The 12,912-nt window shown below is 50.5% G+C and overlaps 1 protein-coding gene across 11 annotated transcripts in view; it reads right to left on the reverse strand.

Moving 5' to 3' along the window:
- Positions 1-11,903, reverse strand: part of Tmem120b (transmembrane protein 120B) — a 36,211-nt gene extending 24,308 nt beyond the window's left edge. For 3 of the 11 annotated variants that reach the window (XR_007592537.1, XM_050146372.1, XM_050146373.1), the window contains exon 1: positions 11,705-11,902. Coding sequence is in view for 5 of the 11 variants with exons in the window: in XM_050146372.1 (XP_050002329.1) it covers positions 11,705-11,773 (69 nt within the window). In the remaining 6 variants the exon portion in view is untranslated. Of the gene's footprint in view, positions 1-11,704 lie in introns of all 11 variants that reach the window. The other 8 variants (XR_007592536.1, XM_050146374.1, XR_007592538.1 and 5 more) reach the window with 5 other exon arrangements.
- Positions 11,904-12,912: the final 1,009 nt, after the last annotated feature.

Consider the following 12,912-nt stretch of genomic DNA (forward strand, 5'->3'; position numbering starts at 1 on the left):
GGTAGACGCGATAGCTCTGCTCTCTGAGGCACACGCGATGAAGATGGATGTAGGCTAGAATCTTCCCGGTAAGCGCACCTTGGGGTGCTTACAAACATCATTAGAAATGGGCTAGTCCAGGTGCGAGAATTAGCCTATAAGGGCTAGAGTATGGGCCAAGCAGTTCTTTAAATGAATACAGTTTGTGTGTTGTTATTTCGGGCATGAGCTAGCCAAGCGGCCGGGGTGTTGGGGACGCAGCCCCGCCGCCGCTCCTATTTCAACAACCTTCGACATAGGCACAGCACAGCCAGTCCGCTGGACTCTAAATGTCCTGTGCCCTGTCTAAATTCCCACCCCACCTCCAAGTTCATGAGCTTGAGGCAGTTACTATTATTCTATTCAGCGACACACAATTAAAAGTCAAGGATGATGGCACACGACTCTAATAACAGAGTTTGCAAAATGGAGTCTGAAAGATCAGGGTTCAAGGCAAAGATAGGATAGGTGCCAAAGATCCTGTCTTTTAAAAAAAAGTAACTGGGTGGAGGGGTGCACGCCTTTAATCCCAGCCTTCAGAAGGCAAAGGCAGGTAGGTGGCTCTCCATAAGTTTGAGGCCATCCTTGTCCACACAGAGAGTTCTCGATTAGCTGGGGATACATACACAGTAACAACGGGTAAACTATCAACCAATCACATCTAGTTAGGGTGTGGCTACCTGGAGCCCAGGCAGAAAAACCAGGAGATCCAGGTGTGCGCTCTCTGCGCGGTGCCCACCGGACCTATTGAATTTCAGACCCCCACTCTTTGTAGCGTGGGTTTCCCCTTTTCAACTATTAAAATATAACTGTTGTTCTTGAGCTGGTCTGGTTATTTATCGTATCGACCTAATTCATCAACACAGTAAGACCCTGCCTCAAAATAATATGAACCCTCATTCACACCCCCACCTAGAACCCACCTCAGTCACGTGGGTAAGGAAGGGAGGAAGGAGCCTCCTTGGATCTTGCTGCACTTGAGGAACCTTTTTTAGAAAAGCACAGCCTTCATTCGAGGGACTCCCCCGCCACAGACTGCCTAATCAGGGGCTCCCTGAAACAACAGAGAATCCACACCTCTCCACTCCTGCATCCTCCAGGCCTCTAAAGCCGACACCGTGTGGGTAACACTGCCAACTACCACTGTCAGCTTAGGATGTGTCCTGGTCCCCCCGAACCATATCTGCAGCTGTGTCCTGGTCCTCCAGAACCACATCTATAGCTGCATCCTGGTCCCCCGGAACCACATCCCACTCTTTCACAGGCAGAAAGCCTAGCAGCAGGGTCTTCTTGCCCTAGGGCCCTTCCTTTTCCTCCAGTGCTGAGGGAGAGGCGGCTCCTCAATGACACTAATCTCAGCTCTTTCAACACAAGCCTTGGCTGCCACACTGAGTTGCCTGGCGCCCTTTTCCACTGCAAATTGTACGTTTTGTATTTCTTTCTGCCCCGCTGCTCTTTTTCATTACAGACCCGCATATAAGTTAGTTATTAATAATAACCACGCCACAGAGTCAATATTAAGCTGCCCTGAAATTGCCTCAGCCAAAGAAGTCACTTTATTGCTTTTGAACTTGGCCTCAGGCAAGTTCTTAAGACACAGGCAGAAGGCAGCTAGACTGTCCACTAAAATATCCCCTGAATAGCCTCTAGCCCAGCTGCAAATAATGTTCCCCTCTGAATCCTCTTGAGCTGGATATCCACAGTCCCCACAGCCCCAACTGAGCCAAATCCTCAGGCCCACAGCTCTCAGTTGACACACTCACTGTTCGCGGTATTTCTAGCAGGAGGGCCGGTAGAAGGTCCAGGTTTAGGATTTTTGCCTGCAATACAGCAGTCATAGAAACAGGGCTCAGTGAATGGAAGAAAGACAGAATCTGGTGGGAGGCAGCACAGGGTGGGGGCGGGGTGCCAACAGGACAGAAAGCCTGTTAAGCCACCATGCTGGGAACCAGAGTTGAGACCACAAGACAAAGCAGGGTCTTTGGGTACAGGGGTGACAGGTGTTATGATCTGAAGGCCTGGTTTGTCACCTGGGTACCCTGTCCCTTTAAGAGACAAGCCTCACCTTCTCCCAACCCCTCCCCTTCCACCAAGGAAAGCAGATATCCTGCCTCCTCCAGCCTGTGCTCTCTTTCCATCTCTCTCCTGAAGAGGTAACTTCTGTTCTCTCTATATCCCCCTTCTTCCCTCTTCTCCCCTTCCCCCTCTCCTTTTCCCTCCATAACCCACTAATAAGCTCTATACCCAGCTCTCTCTCTCTGCATGGTGTATCTGTCTTCCACCCACCAGGTCTCCCACCTGCCAACGTGACCCACCAAGGCCTTGGGGACCCACCATGGCCCCAGGTGGCTCATCGCAGCCCCTTGTGGGTCCGCCACCCCTCATGGGACCGGCCTTCCCCCCCCTTATATCTTTAAAAAGAATAACATTGTTTTCGTGACTCAGCCAGGCTCTCTCCATGTTCCCTCCTGCCTGTGGACAGGCCAGCTGCCAGCTGAGGACACATGGGGACCCTGGACTAGGAGAGCACTTTCCAAGGCTCCCTATCAGTTCCTTTCTAATTTCTACAGCAAACAGGACTGCTGGAGGCCCAGCGGTCTGCTTTTCCTCTCCCGACCCCTCCCCTTCCACCGAGAGAAGCAAATATCTTGCCTCCTGCAGTCTGTGCTCTTTTTCTGTCTCTCTCCCAAAAAGGTAACTTCTGTTCTCTCTCCCTCTCCCCCTTCCCTTCCATAACCCACTGAATAAACTCTATGCTCAACTCTCTGCATGGTGTATCTGTCTGTCTCTTAACCGCCTCAGTCTCCCACCCGCCAAGGCCTCGGGACTTGCCAAGACCTTGAGGACCCACTGAGGCCCCAGGTGGCCCATTGCTACCCCTCGTGAGAGCAGCCTCTTCCCCGCCCCCTCTTATATCTTTAAAAAGAACAGCACCAGGGGCTGGGGTGACACTTCCAACCAAACAGATACCACCTGTTCTTCCTTGTTGTTAACCAAAACACAGACAGAAATGGCGTAGGAGGAAGAGTTTTCAGCTCACAGTTTCAGAGGATCCTACTTGTCATGGCAGAGAAGGCACGGTGGAGTTCATGATAGCAGGAATGTATGGCAGAGACCTCTGTGTCTGAGGTTCAGGAGGCAGGAAGCAGGGGCAGGTATGAACTTGAAAGTCCCACCTCTACTAACCCAGTTTCTACCAATCAGGCCCCAGCTCCTAAAGGCTCGGAACGGAAAGTCCAGTTCAAGTGTTCAGAACATGAACCCACGGGGGACACTTTGGATTCAAATGACAACATTGTCCCTAGCTTCCTTTCTTCCAAGTAACCTTGGCCTCCTCCCGTGGAGCCAGCTGGCCAGACAGAGACCTTCTGTTGTTTTTCTTTTAACCAGTAAGGCAGCTTCTATGCCTGTAGATTTCTTTGGAGACCAATCTCTTCTCCACATTCAATCTATGAGATCCAGCCAGGAGTAAGATTGGCCCTGTCTTAAACGGCAGGGCCTATGGCCTGGGCCTGCGCCACTACAACTTCAGCGCCCCCGACCGCCATCCCAGCCGGCTGATACGAGGATTTGAAACTAAGGACAGTTAACGTGGGGCTCGGAAGAGACTGTCAGAACAGGATGTCCAGAGCTACCAGGGTTGTCCTACCCATGTCTGGATGGCCGGGAATGAACCCAGCCGAGGAGAGGGAAACGAAGGCTGAGCCCTCTTCTGCATCCGTTTCCTCCCCTCTGAAATCATCCCTTGGATTCCCAACTGCCTGAGAAGCAAACACTCCACCGCCATACCAGGTCTTACTATCTTCACCACACAGGCAGGTGCCAGAATCCACACTGAAGGGACAAGGACCAGAACCTCCCTCCCGGGCAAAGTTAACCACATTAGGTGAGAGAAACCACAAAAAGGACTTTGAAAGCTGGCTGACGGTCCCCTCATCAGGCCAGCAGCAGAGAAGGCAGCCAAGCATGAAGACCCAGGTGGGGTAGCTTTCCCGCCAACCCCAGAAACCAAAGAATCCTTTGCTAATGTGAAGTTATGTGCTGACAAACATGCATGCACCATAGACCCCACACACACATACAAGCTCACAAAAATGGGTACAGGGACAGTTCAGTGACATCTGTTAACTATTATCATCTGTGTGTGCTCGAGAAAGACGGTAATGGAAGACATGACAGGGCCTGCACATGAAAGGACAGCTTTCGGGAGAGTCCTCTCCTTCCATCTCTGTGCAGATTCACGAGATCAAACTCAAGTTGTCAGGCTTGCCTAGCGAGCACTGTACCTGCCGAGATACCTCACTGGTCCAGTTCAGCGACTTTTCGGCATTTACCGAGGTGGACCATCACCACATGCATCACCACATCTCGTTTCAGAAATCCCATCACCCACTAAGATCCCTACGTTCTCTTAGCAGTCATTGTCCACTTCCTCTTCTCTCCAGTCCCTGGCTGCCACTCCCTTCAGTCCCTATAGAATGTATCTTTTTGTGGGGATAGAGCTTAGTGGGTATAGTGCTTGCCCAGAGTGCAAGAGGCCTTGGATTTATTAAAGCAATGTGGCGGCTGAGAAAAGTGAGGATATAACTGCTCTGATGTGTAGCTGAGATGGTTTTTATTGTAGCTATGAGGGAGAGTACAGTCAGGGGGGTGTCCGGAGCGAGGACCTCCACAAGGCACTGTAGTATATGCCCCATCCATAAGAAATAAATTTAAGCCGGGCGGTGGTGGCACACGCCTTTAATCCCAGCACTCGGGAGGCAGAGGTAGGCTGATCTCTGTGAGTTCGTTCGAGACCAGCCTGGTCTACAAGAGCTAGTTCCAAGACAGGCTCCAAAACCACAGAGAAACCCTGTCTCGAAAAACCAAAAAAAAAAAAAAAAAAAAAAAAAAAAAAAAAAAAAAAAAAAAAAAAAAAAAAAAAAAAAAAAAAAAAAAAAAAAAAGAGAGAGAGAGAGAGAGAGAGAGAAAAAAAGAAAGAAATTTAGCAAAACAAACAAAACCTAACCTTAACGAAATGTGGATGAGATTGCATTTGAATTAAAAAACAAACAAACAAAAAGGCTAACAGCTCTGTAAGCCAGGACGCCCCTAGAGTCTTTCCTTCGTGACTAACTGACACCTGCCACACTTAGAAGACACAAACAAGCAAGTTTCCAACGAGGCACAAATCCAAGCCACCTCTCTCTTCCTCTGAGGCCCCATGCTCCACCCCTGTGGGAAGGTGAGGTTGCTGTCTCCAGGTCCCAGCAGAACTGTGAACCATCTGGAATCATCTTCTTAACAATGCAATTCAAGATCCAGAACAGGGAATCCATTTGTCCATGCCAACATCCTAGACAGGAATCTCCGGACAGGTGAATCTCATGGCACCTACAGATGAGCTCTGGCCCAGGGGCATTTGCAGTTGGTGTCAATCCAGCAGCTCACAACAGAGCCAGGGCCACCACCAGAGTGCACACTGCCTTAGAGCTGTGCACTGGCTGGTCGTAAACATCTAAGAGATTACTTCCGTGGAGCCTGCTGTCCAAAGCATCTTCAAGGAGACTCTTGGATGCTGACTCTCCCTAAGGAGGACTTATCACCATGGAAACACAACCAAACATGGCAAGTTCACTCCACCTCAAGCTTGTCATTCCCGTACTGGGAAATATTCTGAGTCATGTGCCAGGACTGACAGGTGATGTCTGTCATAGGACAGGGATAGGATTGCACACATGGGTGTGCAGCAAGGAGTCAGGGTAAGACAATGGGTGAGTGATGACACTCTGCAATCAGACGCGCTGACTTCACTCTTGCCTCAGTATCCTCAGCTGGATAAAGGCTAAGCGGAGAGGCCTGTGTGAAATGGTCTCGCACTGCTACAAAGACATGACATCAAAAAGAATGGCAGGTTACCCAGGGTCTGACATTTCACTGTTTGCCTTGACATTTGTAATTATCCTTACTTGTGGGGAGGACTGCCAAGACACAGTTTGAGAATCACAGATAAAGACAATTTCTTTTTTTCTTTCTTTTTCGAGACAGGGTTTCTCTGTAGCTTTGGAGCCTGTCCTGGAACTAGCTCTTGTAGATCAGGCTGGCCTCGAACTCCCAGAGATCCTCCTGCCTCTGCCTCCCAAGTGCTGGAATTAAAGGCGTGTGCCACCACCTCCCGGCAAGACCATTTCTATTACATGGCTTTAGCCAAAATTTAAAAAAAAAAAAAAGTTTCTCCATCATCCCTTTCTGGTTTTTGTTTTAAACTTTTTGGTTTCCCTGCATGGAATCACTCCCCCCCCCCCCCCCCGCCTATTCCAGGGACCCCACGGTCCCCACTCCCAGACTCCAGAGGCAGACAAATGACCAGTTGGATATGGAATAAGGTCTCAGAAAGACAGCCTTGAACTCGGGATCCTCCGGCCTCCGCTCCTGAAAGCTGAGATTCTGCCTGTGTCCATTTCACGCAGGCCTCGCCTCTTACCACACCTGGCCTTAGCTATCGTCATCACACCAAGGAGGAAGGGTGACACCAAGGAGGAAGGGTGACTGGCAATGAAACCCAAGTGAGGGGACAGAGAGACACAGACCAACACAAGCGAGCTCCTTGATCCCATCCTGCTTACAGTCACTTCTTCTGGACTTCCCAATTCAGGAGTTCCTTTTTGACTAAAAACCAGAGAACTGGGTTCTGTCGCTAAGAGTTATAACTGAGAGTCTTGACCGAGCATAAGGAAGTTCCACACAAACAGAGACCCAGCAAGTTCCACACTTTCCTTCTAGGGGCCAGTGAAATGGCTCGGAGGGTAAAAGTGCTTGCCACCAAGGCTGGAACCCACACAGTGGAGAGAGAACCAGGTTCTCTGACGCCACACATTTATCTGCCATGGCTCACAGCTCTCTCCCAAGTGTAAATAAATGTAAAAACAAAACAAAAAGCTTTCCTCCTAGAGCTTTAAGGAATTCTCGAGATACCCCGGAGCCCACTGTGTAGGGGCACAGGAGCGTCTGAATCAAACAGTAGACCTGTGTTCAAATTCTGACCTGAAGAGTTTCCTTTTCTTTTTTATTTATGTATCCATCCTGGAACTCTCAGCCTCACAGCAGGTCCCCCTGCCTCTGCCTTCCGAGAGCTGGGAGTAACAGCGCCACCATGCCCCGCCAACTAACTGGATGATTTCCAAATTCCTCACTCAGCTTTACTCCCGGTGTATAGAAAGGAGGGGCTGTGGCGTGGACTCAACGGGACAGCTATGTGTCACATAGCTCACTATGGCACTGGACATACTGCCAGTCTCTGTCGAGCTAGGAGTGGTGGCTTGCTGCAGGTCAGATGCCAGACTGTGGCGACAGAAGGCGGACCTGGGCCCGGGGAATCCTGACTCCCCAGCAGCCTTCTTTCTACTACGCCTGCTTCTAAAGTGAGAGGCTCCCAGGGCAGCCAACATAAAAGAAGAGCAAAGGCCAACCAAACAGACTTACCTCTACATGGATCTGCCTTGTGAAGAAGTTAAGAGTACAGACTTGGCCAGGGACAGTGGTGGCACTCGCCTTTAATCCCAGCACTAAGGGAGGCAAAGGCAGGAAGAAAATTTCTGAGTTCAAGGCCAGCCTGGACTCCCAGAGAGAGTTCCAAGACAGCCAGGGCTACATGGAGAGACCTTGCCTCTTGCCTCTAAAGAGAGACACATAGGGCTGGAGAGATGGCTCAGAGGTTAAGAGCACTGCCTGCTCTTCCAAAGGTCCTGAGTTCAATTCCCAGCAACCACATGGTGGCTCACAGCCATCTATAATGAGATCTGGCACCCCTTCTGGCTTGCGGGCACACATGGAAGAAATGCTGTACACCTAATTAAATAAATAAGTATTAAAAAAAAAGAGAGAGAGAGAGAGAGAGACAGACTCCAGGACCAGACAGCTCAGCAGGGAAGGGAGCTTGCTACTAAGCCTGATGACCTGAATTCAACCCCGAACCTTAAACAGGGACAATCACGTCCCACAAGCTGGCATCAACACACACGCACACACATAAACAAATGTACACGGTGGAAGGGGGCTCCAAGATAGGCTTCCTCTGTGTTCCATGTAGTCCTGGGGCTCGCTCTGTAGACCAGGCTGGCCTGCCTCTGCCTCCCGAGCACTGGGATTAAAGGCGTGCGCCACCACCGCCCGGCTATAAACGTACAGTTTTATAATTAAAAAGTGTGTGTGTGGAAAGCCACCTCAGCCATTACTAGTGCTTGCTACTCTTGCAGAGGACCTGAGTTCAGATCCTAGTATCCACGCTGGGCAGTTCACAATTCCAGCTCTCCGGGAGATCTGACAGTCTTCTGGACACCTTGAACTCCTGCACTCACATGTGTATAAACACACACACGTGTGTGTGCACATACATACATACACACATAATTAAACATAAATCTTTGGGGAGGAGAATATGCAGGTGCTGGAGCTCAACCGTCTATGTTCAAATCTTACAGGCCATGTGACCTTAGGCAAAAGACTTAACCCTAAGTTCTATTTCTTGGGGTCTTAATGAGATAACGCTGATCTTCCCGTATCTGAGCTCACCCCCCTATTTTTATTTTTTGTGGTCTGGAGCCAGTGGCTTGCCCATTTCAAGTCTTTACAATGGTGTACAAAGCCCCAGTGATCCCTGAAGCCAGATACTGAGAAAAGCAGCTTCCTGTGCTGGGAAGGATGGGGTCAGGTTTCCAGTGACGTAAGGCAGGAACTGATCGTTAAATCTACAGGCCCGGTGTCTGTACATGACCTTCTGATCACAAACAGGCCAGGGGGCCAGGTGCCTGCTGATCTCTGACTGATGCTCGATTCACGACCACCTAAACACTAAGTCCCGGTGAGGAAAGCCCCAGGAAATGTAAAGCCAAGTCCACAGAAAACAGACCTTTCCCTAAGTCCCATGCACTGCCCCAGGGCTCTCGTAGATGAAGGGGGATTCCAAAGACCTTTTAAATGTTCCAGGGTCTGAGACACATTCCAAAAAGGGAAGGAGAGGTGAAGCATAGACAAAACACATCTCCACAGAAATGAAGAGGTGCAAAACTGGAAACCTCGATCCAGATTCTTAGGAGGATGCAGGAAAACTTTGGCTAATCAGGATTTCCTGATGACAAAAAAAAAAAAAAAAAAAAAAAAAAAAAAAAAAAAAAANAAAAAAAAAAAAAAAAAAAAAAAAAAAAAAAAAAAAGTCCCTGCTATTGTTAACTTTTCCAGTTGCAGCCAGACCCACTCCCCCAACACACACACAGACACACAGACAGACAAACACAGCTATATCACCTTTGTCTCCCCATAAATGTCTCTCATCAGAATCTCTGTTCAACATATACACAACATACACCCTGGACTTAGTACACTTTCTTCCCAGGAGTTCAAAATTCCCATGTGTGCAAAACAAAAAGCAAACAACAACAAAAGGCAGATTCAAGGCATTTCCAGCACTAACTTTCAGAGTGGAATAACTGTGCGATCCCAGCTAGGGCAATCAGCATGTCCACCCCTCAGTTTCCTCTGTTTCTTCCTCTTCAAATAAAAACTGTAGAGTTGGGACAAGGCAGCTGGATGTGGTGGCACATGCCTTTAATCCCAACACTTGGGAGGCAGAGGCAGGAGGATCTCTGGGAGTTCGAGGCCAGCCTGGTCTACAAGAGCTAGTTCCAGTTTAGGCACCAAAGCCACAGAGAAACCCTGTCTTGAAAAAATAAAATAAAAAAATTAAAAGGTAACTCCAGTTCTAGGGGATCTAACACCATCTTCTTCTTCTGGCCTCCAACACATTTATGGCACACACAGAGGGGCACAAAACTATAAGTACATAAATAAGAGGACTGGAGAGAGGACTTAGTGGCTTAAGGGCTCTGGCTACTCTTGAACAGGACCCAGGTTTAAATCCCGGAACCCACATGGTGGCTCACAACTGACTGAAACTCCAGTTCCAGAGGATCCGACGACACCCTCTTCTGCACCAGGCATGCCTGTGGTGCACAGATAGAAATACAAGCAAAATGAGCCCCAAGCAGCCATCCATGACTGAACTCAGCAGCTGACCACCAAGCCTACACCAGCTGGGTGCCTCTTCCTCAAAGGAGGCTCTGAGGAACTGTCTCCACCATCTCCACTCCCCAGGTCCTTCTACCATGCTTGCTGCTCAACACCTCACAATGGTATCCGGATCAACTCCTAACTCCCGGTCATTGGCCACCCAGCACCAGACACGTCATGACACCTTCCTGTCCAAGCCAGACCATAACAAATCAAAGGATTCCTTTGCAACATCTGCCTGCCAAGACTTGCTACCTAATTGTTGTTAATTGCATTAATTGCAGAGTTCTGCAGTGCACGGCTCCTCCTCCTTGTAGTTTTAAAAGCAAGTCACAAGGAAGAACTCTGAACAAAAGTCCCACTTGGGGAACCTCTTCTCCCACTCCTAACTCTAAGACCCACTGCAGCCCAGCGGGACAGATTGTTAAGTGGCTGCGTCTTCTCCCTGAATGTGGAACCAAAGGGGCCCCAGAGAACCATGAGGGATCCAAGGCCTAGATCTGAAAGAGGAGGCACCAACCCACCCATGTGTGCCGGGGAGACCACGAATTGATAACAGCCTTCATACCTGGGTACCTTCGTACCTGGGTACCTTCGCCTTGCTGCTCAGGCTCACCAGCATCCCTCTGCACCTACATCAGGACCTTACAGCCTCACTTTAGAAAGACCAATCACACCACCCTGGACAACATCCTCCTCTGGACAAGGCAGAACTATAGGGACAGGAAAAATGACAACGTGTCTACGGAGGGGAGGAGTGTGGGAGGGTGGGAATGATTTCAGGCAACCCAGTGGTTCGAGAGGGAACAGTGTGTTCTTCCTCTTGGACATCCCCAAGTTTTCCTGAGTCTCTAGTCCCCGGAGCACACAGCGGAGGCCTCTGTGGACCTATGAGAAGAACCCTCCTGATAAAGACAGCGATGCCATTCTTCCAGAGCCAGCTCTTAGGTCCACCTTCGACCTATCGGGTGGAAAGCCCTGAGTCAAAGGGTGAGGGTTGGGTGCAATCCTCTATCGCTGGGTGAGGCAGCCAACTGTCAACTGACAGATGCCTGCCATCCAGAACGACAAACTCGGCTTGCAGCAGCCTACAAGCAGAACCACATCAGACCCCCCAAAGGCAGGGCTACGACTGTGATTTCTGATCAAGGTGAAAACTGCTGAGTGCATCTCAAAGCGCAGCTGCAGGAAGGGCTGCCCCGCTAGCAGAGAGAGAGAGAGAGAGGGAGCAGTTGAGCAGCCAGCGGCAGCTGGACTGTAGCAGAGTTGAGGGAGACCCCTGCGTGGGGGCTGGTCTGGTGTCCTTCCGAGCGTCATTATTTCCTCGTGAACACACCTAGAACTTATCCTCAGGAGCCAGAGACCAACTTTCTGCACCGAAGGGGGAGCGTGAAGCAAAGAGCAAATGAGAGGGCGGGAGAATGGGGGCTTCGACTGGGTGCCCCACGAGGTTGAGAAGCCGAAGCCCTGGGAAATAGGAAGGGGCTGTGCCAAGCCACCCACCAGCCTATCGGACACACAGCCTGGGCCACCCTCTGGGTCCTATCGCCCCACCTTCACCTCGGGGCTGGGGTGGCTAGGTGGGGAAGGCACCACACGGCAGGTAGTAGCAGAGTTGCGGGACCAGGTGGCCCGGCCCTACCTGCAGCTCCTGAAATTCTCCTTCCAGCTCAAGCCACTCACGCTCACACCGCTCCAGCTGCCCGGACATGGTGCAATGATGCAAGGCGGCGGTGGCTCCCGCAGCGTGGCCCGGCCGGGCACCAGCACCCCACGCCCGCCCTCTCACTCGCCGCCTCCCGAGGCACCAGCTGTTCCTGCGCAGCCGGAGCCACGCGCGCATCTGATGTCACGAGCCCCGCCCCGGCGCCAGCTCCACCCCTCGATCGAGGGTGGGGTCCGCGCGTGCGCACACGCTTCCCTGCTTCCGCCGCGTGGACGGCTCAACTTTACGTTCTTGATTAGATCTGTCTCCTCTCCCGCTCCTGTGTAGTACGTTTCTCCTCAGAGTGGGTGGAGGGCTTATCTGTAAGCTGCATTTGTGGCTTATGTTACTTAGATTGTGTTTGTGGGGAGAGTGGGGTGGAAAAAGATTTGGGGGAGGTAAAAGAAAAGTCATGTACCCCTTAACATTGCCTGACCCAGGAGGCCAAACCAGTGTCTTGGAATGCCAGAATCGACAGTGACCGTGTAATAAGGTCAAGGGCAGGGTGGGAAAATGCAGACTTGGCTCTGACAGCTCACATTGGCATTGGTATTTATTGCAACCAATACTGCCTAGATTCCTGTCCTCTATGACACTAGGTGACTGCTGACCGCTGCTGCTGTCATTCAGAAGACACAACCGCCTCCAAGTTTATCGAACGCAGTTACTTCCCTTTCCCTGCGAAGTCCCACAGGAGCTGCACCAGCCTGCCTTTCCAGCCACACCTCTTATCTTAACTGCCCTGGTTCCAGCTCTCCAGACAAATCTCATCCCAACTTGGCATCTTCCCTCTGAGTCTTCATGTAGTGGCTTCTAGCCCATTCCTGGAGCCTCATTCACAGGTACCTGCAGCCAGGTGTGGTACTGCACACCAGCCTTGACAGCATAGCAAGATTGTCTCAAAAAAAAATTAAACAAAATAAAGCGAAATATCAAACCATGCCTGTGGGGGCTGGAGAGGTGGTTCAATGGTTAAAAGTCCATTCTGCAGACCAAGCTTGGGTGGCTTGCACACCTTTAATCATGGCACTTGGGAGGCAGAGGCAGGCAGATCTCAGTGAGTTTGAGACCAGCCTGGTCTACATAGTGAGTTCCGGGCTCACTGGGACTACACACTAAGATCCTGTTAACGTGATTAATTACTT

Source organism: Alexandromys fortis, unplaced genomic scaffold (assembly GCF_014885135.2).
Source record: "Alexandromys fortis isolate MF-2015 unplaced genomic scaffold, M_Fortis_MF-2015_v1.1 scaffold_56, whole genome shotgun sequence".
Taxonomy (NCBI): Eukaryota; Metazoa; Chordata; class Mammalia; order Rodentia; family Cricetidae; genus Alexandromys; species Alexandromys fortis.